General features: G+C 43.8%; 1 protein-coding gene across 1 annotated transcript in view; it reads left to right on the plus strand.

The window, feature by feature from the left end:
- Positions 1–15,309, plus strand: part of MYLK (myosin light chain kinase) — a 331,964-nt gene that overhangs the window by 175,654 nt on the left and 141,001 nt on the right. Inside the window, exons 14-15 of the mRNA XM_044670040.1 lie at positions 4,919–5,008; positions 5,522–6,543. Coding sequence (XP_044525975.1) covers positions 4,919–5,008; positions 5,522–6,543 — 1,112 coding nt within the window. The remainder of the gene's footprint in view (positions 1–4,918; positions 5,009–5,521; positions 6,544–15,309) is intronic.

Genomic DNA, 15,309 nt, shown 5'->3' on the forward strand with positions numbered 1-15,309 from the left:
GAGAGAGAGAGAGAGAGAGAGAGAGAGAGAGAGAGAGAGAGAGAGAGAGAGAGTGAGTGAGTTAGTTCTTCTGAGCAAGAGTATGCAATGGAGGAGCAAAGACAAGGGTTTTTCAGAAGGATTGCTAACCAAAATAGAGCATTTGGTTAGAGGCAGGTCTGAAACAAGCCAAGACCCATTGTGGAGGGTTTGTATTTGGTACCCTGGGAAGTCAGGACCCTTGCTGCATTCTTCTGACCTGGACCCCTATGTCTATTTTATTTTTCCCCCAAAAAAACCTACCTCCTTATCCATTTAAAAGCCCATTTAGCCTGGCTCTGGCTACAGCCCAAACAGAGCAGAAGCGAGTCAGTGGAAACTTCTCCCAGGGGATGAGTGCCAGGCTCTGGCACAGACATTGTTTTCCACTTAGTCTTTGTTCTTGCTGGTGGTGATCAGTCAGATACTGAGCTGGGACATAATGCCTTTCAAGGTGTCTAGCTGGCCCAGGAAGTGGAGCTCGGAAAAGAGGTGAAGAGGGGAAAGGGATGTGCATATTAGGGTGAAAATCCTGGGCATAATTCATTCTTTTCCCCATGTCTCTGATCCAGCAGTGAGGGCAAGTATATGAGCAACTATATGAGCAAAAGTGAAAGGACACTTTTCCTTCCCTCTATTTTCTCCTTCTGTACCTGGCTTGGGAGTGCCTGCTATCATCAGGTCAAAAAGATATATCCAACATTTAGCTGAAATATTTGAAGGATTGACCATTGCCAAAAAAATTCCATTTTAAAAATAGTTTTGCCCATACTGTTCATTCCAGAGACAGTATGTCTCTGGACATCCAGAGATGAGTAACAGGACTAACTCTACTTGCTTTGGAGCTGGGCTTTTATAATTAAGATTTCTGATTTCGTTGGTGTAGGGGACTTCCAAGCGAGAAAACATCCTTTATCAATGCAAGTCAGCAATTCATAGTCTAAGAGAGCAGATTTCACAGAGAGGTTGAGACATTTCCCAAGGTTCATACAGCAAATAATTGTCAAAGGCAAGACTCGAACCCTGATCTTCCTGGCTTCATGCCATTTCTCTCTTTCAACTGTGGTACACAGTTTCCCCTGTGATTAGTGATAGCTCTAATTTATATCCCATTTTATGATTTACAGAGTACTTTTTACATAACAACTCTATGAGGTGAGTGGTACAAGTATTACTACCGAGCGGCAGGTTAGTATAGTAGATATTGGAAGCTGGGTTCTTCTGGCTTGTACTAGCTATGTGACCTTGGGCAAGCCCTTTAACCCCTTTCAGTTTTAGTCTCCTTTTCTGTAAAATGAGAATAATATCACTTACCTCTCAAAGTTACTGGGAGTCAGTCAATTAGTAAACAAACATTATTAATATGGCAGGCATGGTGTTAATTATTGGTGATACAAAGAAAAACAAAAAGACAATCCCTGACCTTGAGAAGTTTGAAACCTAATAGGGTTCTTAGAGGTTTTTGAGTCCAATTTTGGTATTTTACAGATAAGGAAATAGAAGTCCAGAGAGATTAAGTGATGTGCCCAAGATCACATAGCTAGGTAGATTTTGCATCCAGGCCCTCTTGATTCTAAGTCAGCACTCTCTCTAATAAATCAGAAGTGTCCAACTCAAGACCCCAGGAGCAAAACTACCCCCCAACCAGATTAAAATGCAATTGGAAATGTTTAACAAAATAAATAAAAATACAAAACAACATAATAGATAAGGTTCATTTGTGGTTTTTGAAGTCAATATGTGGCTGTAGGATCCATTTTTACCAATATATTATATTCTCCTGGATTCTACCTATTAGCAATTTCCTTTCCTTTCCCTGTTTTTTTTTTAAATGCCTGTTTTAAAAGGTTAAATTTATCAGTAACTCACACCTTATTCATATATAAGCAACCCCAGACTTACTAATACATTGTGTTCCTCTCATTTGTTAGTCAGCTTTTGGGAACTCAGAGTGAGTTTTCCCTCAGGAATGATGTTATAAATAGCATCCCTTAGGCCCTGTATCCCTTGGGCCACAAAAGTTTCTTTAATTCATGCTTGCTTCAGTACTCAGAGGATCTTGGAATTTGTACTCAGAGCTTGGAACCATGTGGGTGTTCTCGAATCCGTGCAGATCGAAACCCCCTGCGTGACTTAGCTGGTCATTTTCATGAGTTGCCATTACTGAAAGAAAAAAAAATCATCCACTGGTGTCCAACCTTTTGAGGATGTGCCTTTCCAGATTTAACCAGGCTGGTCCTCAAGTGACAGACACAGCCCTGTTGCCAGGCCCATCATCAACCGATCTCTGTCTTACAGTAGGACCTGCTTGATCTTGGACCCCTACTGGCAGAGCCTTTCTGAGTTCAGGATCACCTTCGAGCCATGCTGGGGCATCGGAGAAGGACTTTAATAGGACATTTAATCTATTAAGTAGTTGAAATGTTCCTTGAAGGCTAGAACTGGCTTTGTATCCTCACATCTAGCACTTGCTGGGTTAGGGAATGGATCTGTGAAGTTTATCAGAGTGGAGCAGACGTGTCAAAGACTGGGCATGTGGCCCACAACACTCTTGAATACTCAAGAGCCAGATTATAATGTAGTTCCTATCTAATTTTAAGGTGTTGATAAATTATTTTTTAAATGAAATATATAAACACATACTTTACTAAGTCAATATGCCATCCAAAGGGATCTTCTGGTTCTCTTTAGTGGCCCCCACTAAAGTTTAACACCATTAGTAGAGAGAATTTCCTAGGTGAAGAAACCCCTTCTACAGTACAGAACGAGGCATTTTCTTTTTGGTCTTGGCTAATACAGGAATTTGTTTTGCTCGACTATGTTATTTGTTGTGAGAGTTTTGTTTTTCTTTTCTTCTTTTCAATAAGGGTGGGGTAGGAGGTGGGAGGGAGAGAAAACAGATGTTTTATTCATTGAAAAAGATTAAGTTGAACTTAAAAAAAGAAATGAATCTCTCTCTACCACTGCAGCCAGCATCTTCTCTGTAACTTAAGGTCTAAGAGAGTTGCCTAGGGGGGAGTTAAGGGATTGAGAGCCAGGTCTAGAGATGGGAGATCCTATTTTCAAATCTGGCCTCAGACTCTTCCTAGCTGTGTGACCCTGGGCCAGTCACTTAACCCCCATTGCCAACCCTTACCATTCTTCAGCCTTAGAACCAATACCAATGAAGGTAAAGGCTTAAAGAGAATGTCTGTGTATGCAATATATGCTCATTTACTCCTCCTGTGAAGGCTTAATAATGCCCTCAGTCATATCTTTGCATCAGTCCTATCACCTTTACTAGTTACTCCAAAGAATCTTCCAAATGTCAAGACTTAAAGACCCCCATCTCTAGCAACATTCTGGAAAGAAAGAGAGAGACTGTTAGTAGCACCTCCTTTACTGATGAAAACCCAGGTTTGGTTTAAGAGTGATTCCCTCTTTCACCACCACCCCCTGCCAACCTCCTCATCCTTCTTCCCAACTTTGGGAAAGATGGGCCAGAGCCTAGCCACAGGTACTATATAGAGAATTAACAGCATCTCTAGTGGGAGTCATTGAAAGGGATTATGGAAGGGGCAGATAGGTGGCTCTTTTGGATAAAAAGTCAGGCCTGGGGTCAGGAGAACCTGGGTTCAAATCTGGCCTCAGACATTTCCTAGCTGTGTGACCCTGACTAAATCATGCAACCCCAGTTGCCTAGCCCTTACCACTTTTTTGCCTTAGAACTGATACTCAGAAGTGATTCTAAGACATGGTAAATAAGGGAAAAAAGAGACAGAGACAGTGACAGAGACAGAAGAGAGAAAGACAGATAGAGGGAGTGAGGAAAGGAGAGAAACAGAGGAGAGGGGAGGAAGGGAGAGAAAGTTGAAGATGGAGACAGAGAGAGGGAGGGGAGGGAGAGACAGAGAGAAGGAAAGGAGAGAAAATTTCCTCTGCAGCCAAAAGAATAAAAACTACTGTCCACTTCAAGTGACACTTATTAGTGCTATAATATAAACAGGTCAGAGGTGAGGGGCCTGGCAGGTGGACAGGAGACGGAGGAAGTATTTAACCTCCCAAGTTGGGAAAGTGTTGGAAGTGGTAGGAGACAGGGAGGAATTGAAGACTCTACAATAAAAGAGCATAAGATGATTTCAGAGTAAGGAGCTAGACAGAAGAACCAAACCAACTAGGCAGAATTTTTGCCTTCTGATCCTTACATTCTGCAAGTTAAGAGAATTGGTCAGAGAGTCAGACAGCTTGGTATTAGCACCATCTGCCAAGTCATCATGGGACCCTGGGCAAATCAATTTGCCACTCTTGATCTCAGCTTCTGCAGCTGAAACTGAGAGAATTTGGGTCTCAAAGGTCCCCTCTACCTCTTACATTAGATGGATTTGTTTTTTCCAGACAGAAGGGTTCCGTGGTTGAATTTTCTTCCTTCATCTCCTTTTCTGTTGGAGATTATGTCCACTTCTGAAATTGGGGGCACAGGGGATGATCTGAAGCTTAAAGAGCTGGCAGAGATAGCAGAGTGTGTGTGATGGGGGAAAGGATGTGGGGGAGTAGGGGGCCAATTCTCCACCCACATCTCCTCACTCTCTTCATGTAGTCTACTTCTTATGACTCAAGATATCTAAAAGAGTTGAATTGATTAAGCAAGGGGAGTTGTGGGAAAAAGTTTGGGGAGACAAAATGATGACCAGGTTTTGGAGAAGTTGGAGGCATATTTGGAAGTAGGACAGGAAGTCATCAGCCTTCCCAAACACCACTTCCCACGAGTTAAGCCCCCAGTCACCCTGACCATTCCCCCCATCTTCTCAGGGGAACTTTGGACAGAGAATCCATGCACTATACCCCACACACAATTGAAGGAAGAGGGGAGGCTTGGAGTGCAAAAACCTCTTAACCTAGGGATGTGCTTTGAAATCCTCAGGAACCGGGTGGGCGAGTGCAGTTGCCAGGTGACCCTGATGCTTCGAGAGAGCCCTTCGGGGGCCCTGGGAGAGGCCTTCCCCATTTGCCTGTAAGTACTGCTCCCTGGGAAATGGCCAGGGTCAGGTTTTTTTTCTTCTTCTTCTTCTTCTTTACTGGTCTCTGGTTCTCACTCCTGCCCTCCCAGCCCCTGGCTTGGCAGCCACTCAGCCAGTCCCCTCAGATGTGGCCCTACAGATTGCTTGCATCTTCCAGCTGAAGCTGCTGGAACAGAGAAGGAGAGATTGGAAAAGGGAATAGGGGAGGGAGAAGAAGGGGGGGTTGAAGGGGGTGAATTTTTTTTTTTTGCACACACCCTTATATGGCTACTGAAGTCATTACCGATGCAATAAAGCAACTAGGCAGGCGAGTTCCTCTCACCAACGTTCCCTTCTATAAACACAGCCAGGCCGGCCCCATCCCTCTTCTCCACACACCCCTCCTCTACCCTCCCGCCCTCAGGGATTTGCTCTCCCCTGACGGTTGTTTTTTTTTTTTTTTTTTTTTTTTTTAACCAGCCCCTTTTCCTCCTGCGATTTTTCTTTTTTCCCTTCATTGGTTGCAGGGGGAAGGAGCCTGCCAGCTGTGAAGGACTAGCCGGAGGAGGAGGAGGAGGCGGCAGCGGCGTTGGCAGTGGTGGCAGTGGTGGTGGCCATCATGGAACACTAAGACCCCTGGGCCTGGGGCACAGGCTGAGCTGGAGGCCTGAAGAGGAGGGCGAGGACGTTCGAGGGGTGCTGAAGAGACGGGTGGAGACCCGGGAGCATACCGAAGACCGACTTCGACAGCAGGAAGTAGAACAGCTGGACTTCCGAGACCTCCTGGGGAAGAAGGTGTGCACCAAGACTCTGTCAGAAGAAGAGCTGAAGGAGATCCCGGCCGAGCAGATGGATTTCCGCGCCAACTTGCAACGGCAAGTGAAGCCAAAGACGTTATCCGAGGAGGAGAGGAAGGTGCACAGCCCCCAGCAGGTTGACTTCCGCTCTGTGCTAGCCAAGAAGGGGGGTCCTAAGGCCCCTGTCCTAGAGAAGACACCACTTCCCAAACCAGCTACCCCAGATTTTCGTTCTGTGCTTGGCAACAAGAAAAAGTTACCTGCAGAGAATGGCAGTGCCAACGCCGAATCCCTAAATGCCAAAGCAGGAGAGAATGCCAAGCTGGTCGATAACACCAGACTGATAGGGAATGCCAAGTTAGCCGAAACCCAGAAGCCTTTTGGGGGTGCCAAGTTAGCCGATACCCAAAGATCTATTGGAAACGCCACTCCAGCCGAAACCAAGAAACCTATAGGAAATGCCCAACCAGTGGAACCCCCGAAACAAGCAGGGAAAGAGGAGCTTAAGAATGAGGTCATCAACGATGTGAACTGCAAAAGAGCCTGTACAGATGCTCTAGATAGTGATAAGACTGCAGAAAAAAAAGGGACTCCCCCAAGCTTCACAGAGAAACTCCAGGACTTGCGCGTGGCTGAGGGCAGTAAACTTATCCTTCAGTGCCAGGTTGTATCTGAGCCACCAGCCACCATTACTTGGACACTGAATGGCAAGACCCTCAAGACCACCAAGTTCATCGTCCTTGCCCAAGAAGGTAAATAGGGATGTTGTGGGGAGGATGGAGAAGGCTACCCAGAAGGCCAATCTCAACGCATTCTGTGTGCCCTAAGAAAGCTTTAGCCTAATGGTCATTGCCATAGAGTAAGTTAGCTGCAGGATACAGACCCAGTAATCTCCACGATGCTAGGGCTCCCAGGAAGAGTTTTGGGGACACCCTTTCACCCCTGGAAGAATACAAACAGCAGAGATCATGTCCAAGGAACCCTGGCACATGTTTTGTTGTGCCAAGAGCAGGGAGTGTTGTGAATGATGGCTTTGTGCTCCCTGAGTGGTTAGCAGCTTCTCCTCCCAGCCACCACCTGTGGTCACCACAGAATAGACAGGTCCTACATTCCACCATCAACACCTATTGACTAATGCTCCCGTTAAGGGCTGTATGGGCTTTGGGTTTGGGAGAAATGGAGTGGGATCAGGTGGTAGTGGCCATGGGGGAGCAGGAGAGGGTGTTGTTGCACAAGCAGAGTTGTGTGTCCGAGTTCATGGCAGCTTAGGTCACAACGTTATGGGCTCAGGAGTGTGTGTGGCTTTGGATGGGGTGGGGGAGATGGAGGGAACTGATGGGGGCGATGCCTGCACAGGTCCTCATGTGTTTGTGGGATTTTGGGTTTGGGGGAGGGGGTGAATGAGTAAAAGAAAATCCAAAACACCCCTACAGCATACACAGAGGCAGGCAGCACTGCTTGCTTCCTAATTTGGATGAGACATTTGTTTGCTGGTATTTCACAGTCTTGAATGGTGGGGGAAAGGCAGTGGAGCTTGTTTGTATCTTGCCATCTGTCCTTTTCTGGTGTGTAAGAAGGGAATTAAAGGGAGGAGGACTCTGGGATTATTTTCTTTACACCTGGAAAGGTGAAAGGAGGTGGGAGAAATGGTGTCTCTAGACCCTAAATTTGTATGGGGAACATTCTGTTCAGTCCAGAAACTGGGAGAGAAAGGGAGAACAGAGACAACCAGGGCTCCCAACACCCCACCCTGGTGGCTGTCAGAGGAACAGACCACCAGGGTCCTGGAATAACAACCCTGGGGCTGGGGCTGGGCGGCTCCTGGAAGTATGGAGTTGGGGGAGGCCAGGAGAGGATAGTCACATTCTTCTCTGTCAGTTGGTTGGATAAGGAGAGCAAGGGAGGGGTGAGAAACTGAATCCGGATCCTGGTAAAGACTAAATAAAAAGGAAATTCAACTCACTACAAGTATTTCTCCTTTGCTCAATGATCACCCTCCTACTCCAGCTATCTCCATCCCTTCCCTGTCTCTCCCTGAGCCCTTACCATTCCCCCTTAACCTCTTTTAAAGTTGAGAATGGGGCACTGGACAAAAGCAGCTGCAATGCACAGTTCCATGTCCTCCCAAGACAAGGCAAAGCTATGTTGTCTTTCCTTGCTCTGTTCTTCAAACAAGAACCATGGAGCAACTGGGGACTTGGAATCCAGATACTTTGAGTAGTAGAGTGGGCAGTGGTTTGTTTTTCCATCATTATTGATTTTATGGACTCAGTTCCTTCTTTACTTTGGTATCTCTAGATTGGTGGAACCCTCCAGAGATCTTCTTAGTTACCCTTACCTCCAACAAGGGTCTACTTTTCCTGAAGCTTAGATATATTCTAGGGGCTATAGGGTCAGTGAGTGGATGCTATAACCTTCCTCATTTGCCCATTCTGGGCATCTAAGGGTCATTAGAAAGGCCCTCATCAGATGTAACCCACAGCTTCCTTCCTATCTTGGAACTGGTCACTGTTATTTCCAAAGAGGGACAGACATAGCCTCTCTGTCAGGTGAAGTCACCCAAGTCTGCATAATGTGAAGCCCTGCGGGCTATATTAACCCTATGAAAACCAAGCCAGGGAATGACTAGAATGCACTGCCCAAGGGAAGCTCACTGGTCTGAGCCAAGGACAGGTGCTGGACAAAAGATTCCATGAGAGCAATGTCTCCGCCATATGTAAACTTTGTGTTTCCCTTAGGACTTGGCACAGTGTTTTGCACATAGTAGGTCTCTTTGTGGAAGAGAGTTTGCTTATACTCAGCACTGCCTAAACCCATTAAAAAGTCCTCTCATTGACTAGGCCCAAGCTCTTCTCATTCTTTCAAGTGCAAAGTGAAAATTTGCCACCCCCACCCCTTGCCCATAAGATAGGTCTAATCCAAAAGGAGCCCAAGTTGTAAATGCAAACAATAACTTTTGAATGTATATTTGCTTGTAATAGACCCTGATAGAAAGCACAGTTTGTGGGAGAACTTTTCATAGGAGAGGACCTAAAAGGGGGCTATAGCAATGCAAGTTGGGTTAGGGGGTAGGAGGTACAGAGAAGAGAGACAGAGACTGCATAACTTAGAGCAAACCTTGAGCAAGCTATATCATCCCTCTGGCTCTCTGTGTCCTTTTTGCTTAAATGAAAGAATAGGATTGGCTCAGAGATTCTTAACCTGGGGTCTATGAACTTATTTTTATTTCTTTTTGATAACTTCATTTCTATATACTTAATTCCCTTTGTAATACTATATATCTTATTTTATACACTTAAAAACATTATTCAGAGAAGAGATTCGTAGACTTCACCAGACTGGCAGCAGGGCCCATCCAGAAAATCTAACCTCAGACACTAGCTGTGGGCAGGTCACTTTACCCTGTTTGCCTCAGTTTCCTCATCTATAAAATGGGCTGGAGAAGAATGCAGAAAGGTCGAGAATCCCCAGACTCTCTAGGTACTTGGGTACCTAGCCTTCCTAGTCTAACATTAATGTGTCTATGAGAGCTAGACAGATAAACAGGCCCTAATAGATGAATTATAGGGATTTCAGAGCCAGAATAGACCTCAATTAGCCTAACCAGCTTGTTTTACATATGAAGAAACTGAGGCATAAAAAAGTGAAGTCAATCAATAATCAATCAATAAACATTTAGAGTGCCAGGCATGGAGTCAGTAAGATTCTAGCTGAGTTCAAATCTGGTCTTTAGACACATTAACTGTGTGACCCTGAGCAAGTCACTTTACCCTGTTTGTTGGCATTTTGCTAAGTGCTAGGAGTACTAAAAGAGGCAAAAGACAGTCCCTGGCCTCTAGGAGTTCACATTGTGATGGAGTGATTTTTCCAAGGTCACCCAGCCAGATAGGACTAGGTTGGCTAGAATTTTTTCTGATAGTGTGGTGGCAAAACCCTCAGACTCCATCATCTGCAGAGTGGAGAAGAGGAGAGAGACAGACCATCTCAAACAATATTCTGCTTAGCCTCTGCTTCGATAACTGTCCGAAGACTACCCTTGTTAGTCACAGACCAACAAACAAAGTTGGGCAGAATCCCTGACTTACTTTTTTTTTTTGTAGACAGCCAGGAATTTCCTGATTCTGCCATTTACTGCCTCTCTGATTTTAGGCAAGTCTCTTCATCTCCCTGTGTCTCAGTTTCCTCATCTATAAAATCTGATGTCAGACTAGATGGCTCCTAATGATTCTTCTAATTCTAAATCTAGACTGTTATTTTTCTCCCTGTATTGGAATTGGATCTAGCTGGAAATTTCTGTAAAATTCAGTGAGAATAGAGGCAGGTGGGTAGGTCAGGTAGTCAACAGGTCTAGAGATGGGAGGTTCTGAATTCAAATCTGGCCTCAGACACTTCCTAGCTGTGTAACCCAGGGCAAGTCACTTAACCCTCCTTGTCTAACCCTTACCACTCTTCTACCTTGGAACTGATACACAGTATTAATTCTAAGATGGAAGGTAAGGGATTTGTTTTGTTTTTTAACTAAATGAGGAATTCTATCCTGGAAGCTAAGGAAAACAGCATAGAGTGGAAAGGAACTACATTTGTAGTCAGAGGGACCTAGAGTAGGGATCCTAGTTTTGTAGCTTTCTTCTTTTTTTCCTTGAAAAATCTGTTCTGCAAATTCTGTCTTAGAATCAAAACTAATTATCTGTTCAAAGGCAAAAGAATAATAAGGGCTAGAGACAATGGGAGTTAAGTGACTCACCCAGGGTCACACAAGCAGTAAATGCTTGAGATTAGATTTGAACTCAGGAAGATGAGCCTTCTGGACTTGAGGCCCAGGACTCTATCTACTGTGCCACCCACTTTCCCCTAATAACAACAATAACAATAAGTCTCTTTTATCTCTATGTTTCCATGGGTCAGGAGTTCAAATCCTTCCTTAGACATTTACTAGGCATGTGACCCTGGGTCATTTACTTAATCTCCTTAAATTTCCTAATCTTTAGAGAAAATAGTAGCCCCTACCTCCCAGAGTTGTTATGAGAATGAAATAAGAGAGAGTGGAGTACATTGCAAATTTAGATAACAATAATAATAGTAGCATTTACATATCACTTTATGGTTTGCAAAGTGCTTATGTGTGTTAACTCCTTTGATCCTCACAAAAACCCTGGGGGGAGGAGGGGAAGATAGATGCTATTATCATTCCCATTTTACAGATGAGAAAGGTGAAGTAGACAGAGGTCAAGTGACTTACCCAAGGTCACACAACTAACAAGTGTATCAGGTAATAAGTGACTTTGGGCAAATCATTTTACTTTCTTTTTTAAACCCTTACCTTTTGTCTTAAAATTGACACTAACTTTAAATTCTTTTATTAACCCAAACTCTTATTGTCCTTATAATCCTATGACTGAGTCAAAGGCAGTACCCTCATAGTTGCCAAATCTCATCATAACAAACTTGACTACTCTGTTGTATCCTATACAACATGAGATATATGGATCATTATCTGGGCTTGAAATTCTTTTTTTTTTTTTCTTAAACCGTTTCCTTCCATCTTAGAATCAATACTGTGTATTGGTTCTAAGGCAGAAGAGTGCTAAGGGTAGGCAATGAGGGTTAAGTGACTTGTCCAGGATTACACAGCTAGGAAGTGTCTGAGGTCAGATTTGAACTCAGGACCTCCCATCTCTAGGCCTGGCTCTCAATCCACTGAGCCACCCAGCTGCCCCCTGGGCTTGAAATTCTATTTATAATGCAGAACATTTTTATTGTTAGGATCAATATCATGCCATCATTAAAGCTCAGTATTTCCTCAAGGTCCCTGTGTGTGGTTCTCTGGTAGATACTTAGAGTAAGGGAATATGCCATTCCAATGTCATGCCAATTCTTCATTTACATGGTCTTTGGAAGGTGGAAAGCTAGATACATGCAGAAGTGGGAGCACAGAGGTTTGGCAAGTCAGGGGTACCTCAGTCCCCAGCTTCTCGTAATAGATGGAGTCATTTGGAGGGGCATAGAGGGCAACTTTCTGCCCATCCTTCAGCGCAGGGGTCGGCAACCTTTTTGGCCATGAGAGCCATAAACGCCACATTTTTTAAAATGTAATTTCATGAGAGCCGTACAGTGCTCACAGTGTGCGCTCCTGTAACAGCGCCTGAAAAAAAATTGACTTTATGGCTCCTGCAGAAAGAGCCATATCTGGCCCTCAAAAGAGCCAGATATGGTTCGAGAGCCATAAGCTGCCGACCCCTGCTTCAGTGTATCCACAGAGACACACCAGGAGTCATGCTGTGACTTGAAGGATCTTGGGAAGAATCCTTGGCCTCCAGTTTTCATGTACATCAAGGCAGCTTCCTTTCCAAAGTCTTTTAGTCTTTGCTCCCTCTACTACAAATCAAAGCCCTTAAGAGAGATCCCTTATCCCTAACAGTTAGAGAGCTGACCCTAGACTCAGGAAGGAAGACTTGAGTTCAGGTTCCTCCTCTCTAACACATTCTGTTTTTTAGGGACAAGGACAGGACCTATAATTTCATTGTTAAAGGTAACTTCTAGGTGAGGAAATTCTCTGCCAATGCAAATAAGACACCGTCTCCAACTTCTAGTCTTAGAAAATTGCCTAGAGTATCAAGAGATTAAATGACTTGGCTAAGGTCACAGAGCAAGTTAGTGTCAGAGGTGAGATAGTATGACTTTGGGTAAATCATATAACTTTTAAAAAATGCTTACCTTTTGTCTTAGAATTGATATGAAGTGTTGATTCCAAGGTAAAAGAGTAATAATAATGGTCAGGAAATTGGGGTTAACTGACTTGCCCACCTAGAAAGTGAAGCATATAACTTCTCAATGCCTGGCAACTCTCTAAGATTTGAAGTTACAGAGAAGGTGGTCATTTTCATCGGAGATTCACAAGGAGTTCCCAAAATCAAGGAAATCACAGAGGAGAGAGAGGCAGAGAGAGATCACAGCTTCAAGATTTATCAGCTAATGTCCCATTGTCTCCATCCACTAATGTTTGTGTCTCACTTACTTTCTGCAGATTCTGGAAGAGCAGAAATATCAGATTGTGCCTACAACGAGTTTGTATATCATCCAGGAGAAATGATAGATTCGTAAAAAGTTGTTACTTTTTCTATAAAGTGGTACAGGCTAAGTACAAAACCACATAATTGTGGTCCAACAGGTAGACCAGTCTTAGCTGGCATAGGGAGGTTTGTGAAAAGGAGAAATGAGAGCTAAATTGGGACCAACCTCCAAAAGGACCTGAATGCCTGGCTATGGAGTTTGGGCTTTATCCTAGAAGTAAGTACTAGGGAGACATTGAAGGTTTTTGAGTGGGGAATAGATAAGAGAGGCAAAGTAGATTTGAGGATGATAGGGCCAATGACCATGTAAAAGGTGAATTAGCAATGGTGGTAGTGAGAATGATGGAAAGGAAAAGACTAGTTCACAAGACATCATGAAGCTGGAATTCATAAGATTTCATGACTTCTGGATATAAGTAAAAGCAAGTGAAGGATCAGAACCACTTGAGTTCTGAGCTTGATCACTACAAGTAATACCATTAGCAATTGAGAGAAATCAGGGGCAAGAGCTGGCTTGGGGATGGGACAAGGAGAAAGGGATGGTGAGATGGTGAAATGATCATGAACTCAATTTTCCAACGCAGAAAGTTTTGTGCAGGAAATGGAAAATTGCAGCTCAGGATAAAGACGAGAGCAGGACTCTTCTAACTTGTACTTTCTATTTGTTCCTGAAACTATGCTACCTATCTTTGAAAATGATTCAACTTTTCTTCCCACAATTTAAAATAACTCTCTCAGACCATCCTTCATACCACCCACTATCACTACCAATAGTCTCTCTTACTCTCTCTTTCTCTGTCTCTCTATAAATATAAATACACTCAAAAATATACAATATAGACTATAGCTACACAAATCCTACTAGAGCTGTCTTTGTTGTGTGTTTGCCTGACATCTTGTTAGCCCTTATATGCCTTGTCTCCTACCTTACACGGAGATGGGAACTATACCTAGTTACTCTTGAGTAAAGTGGAGACAAGATAAGAAAAGGATGGATTTAGAAAAGAGGAAACGAGGTATCAAACTGCTTTGGACAGAGTCTTAGACGGGGTCAGAAAGATATTAGACATTCTGTTAAGACTTAAGAGTCAGGAAGACATGGGTTCAAATTCCACCTTTATCCCTTTCCTTTATTTCTTATGCCTTTATCAACACCCAGCATTATCTCTTTTGCTTCTCATAGCAACTTTGGGAGGTAGATGCCATTATTCCCATTTTACAGATAAGGAGTGCCACACATCTATTGTGTCTAAGGTAAGATTTGAACTCAGATCTTCTTGACTCCAGGCCCAGCACTCTATTCACTGCATAATCTGGTATTGGGTTTTGGATAGGCATAAGACTGGTTCCATTGCAAATTCTTGCTAGCCCCCACTACTAATAATTCTCCATCAGTTTCCTATTATTAAAATTAATTAGACTAGCTAATCCCTGATCTCTCTGCTAGCTCTTCACGTTCTCTGTGGGTCAAATTTATGGGTTGAATAATTCTCCGAGCCTTATGATACTAAGAAGGGTCTGACCTTCTTGTGCACAAATACACCTCAGTTTAATGGTGATTCCAGGCTGAACAGTGAGAGAACTGGAAGTGGCACCTAAGTCACTGGGTTGCCAATTTGTTGCTGATAGCCTCTCTTTCAACAATCAGCTCAGATGGATCCTTTGAAAGGGCTGCCTTTGAATTGAGCTTATGAGATGAGGATATTATTGGTTATGGTGTTCAGCAAGTAAGAAGATACATGTTGCTCTCTTGGGTCTAATCTGGCATCCGTCTTGCCCAGAATTCTATCTCTGGCAGAGAAAACGGTGGGGTATGGGATGGGAAGGCATGGTTGTCCTCCATGCTCTTAAGACCATACTTCAGAAGTATACAGGCTTCCCTTAATAACCTATTATGGCTCTGCATTCCATGGCTGTGTCTAAACAGCTCTCAACCTATTTATACTTTCAGCCCAAGTGATTTCTTGGTAGCAAAGAGTTCCTTCAGTTTGCTACCCGCTGTGTCCAGAAATATGGATGAAGTTAAGGAACAGACCTGTGATTTCATTATACTAACAAACTCTTCATGCAGGTCAGCATTTTCTCTATAATTTAAAAAAAGTTGCTTAAGGGGCAGCTAGTGTCACAGTGGATAGAGTACTAGGTCTTCATTCAGGAGGACCTGGTGCCAAATCTGGCCTCAGTCACCTTCTAGTTGTATGTCCCTAGGCAAGTCATTTAACTCTGATTGGCAAGCACTTGCCCTTCCATCTTAGAGTTGTTATTAGGATAGAAGGTGAGAGAGAGAGGGGGTGGGGAGGGAGAGAGAGAGAGAGACAGAGACAGAGACAGAGACAGAGACAGAGACAGAGACAGAGAGAGAAGGAAGGAAGGAAGGAAGGAAGGAAGGAAGGAAGGAAGGAAGGAAGGAAGGAAGGAAGGAAGGAAGGAAGGAAGAAAGGAAGGGGA

The sequence above is a fragment of the Gracilinanus agilis genome, chromosome 3 (assembly GCF_016433145.1).
Source record: "Gracilinanus agilis isolate LMUSP501 chromosome 3, AgileGrace, whole genome shotgun sequence".
Lineage (NCBI taxonomy): Eukaryota > Metazoa > Chordata > Mammalia > Didelphimorphia > Didelphidae > Gracilinanus > Gracilinanus agilis.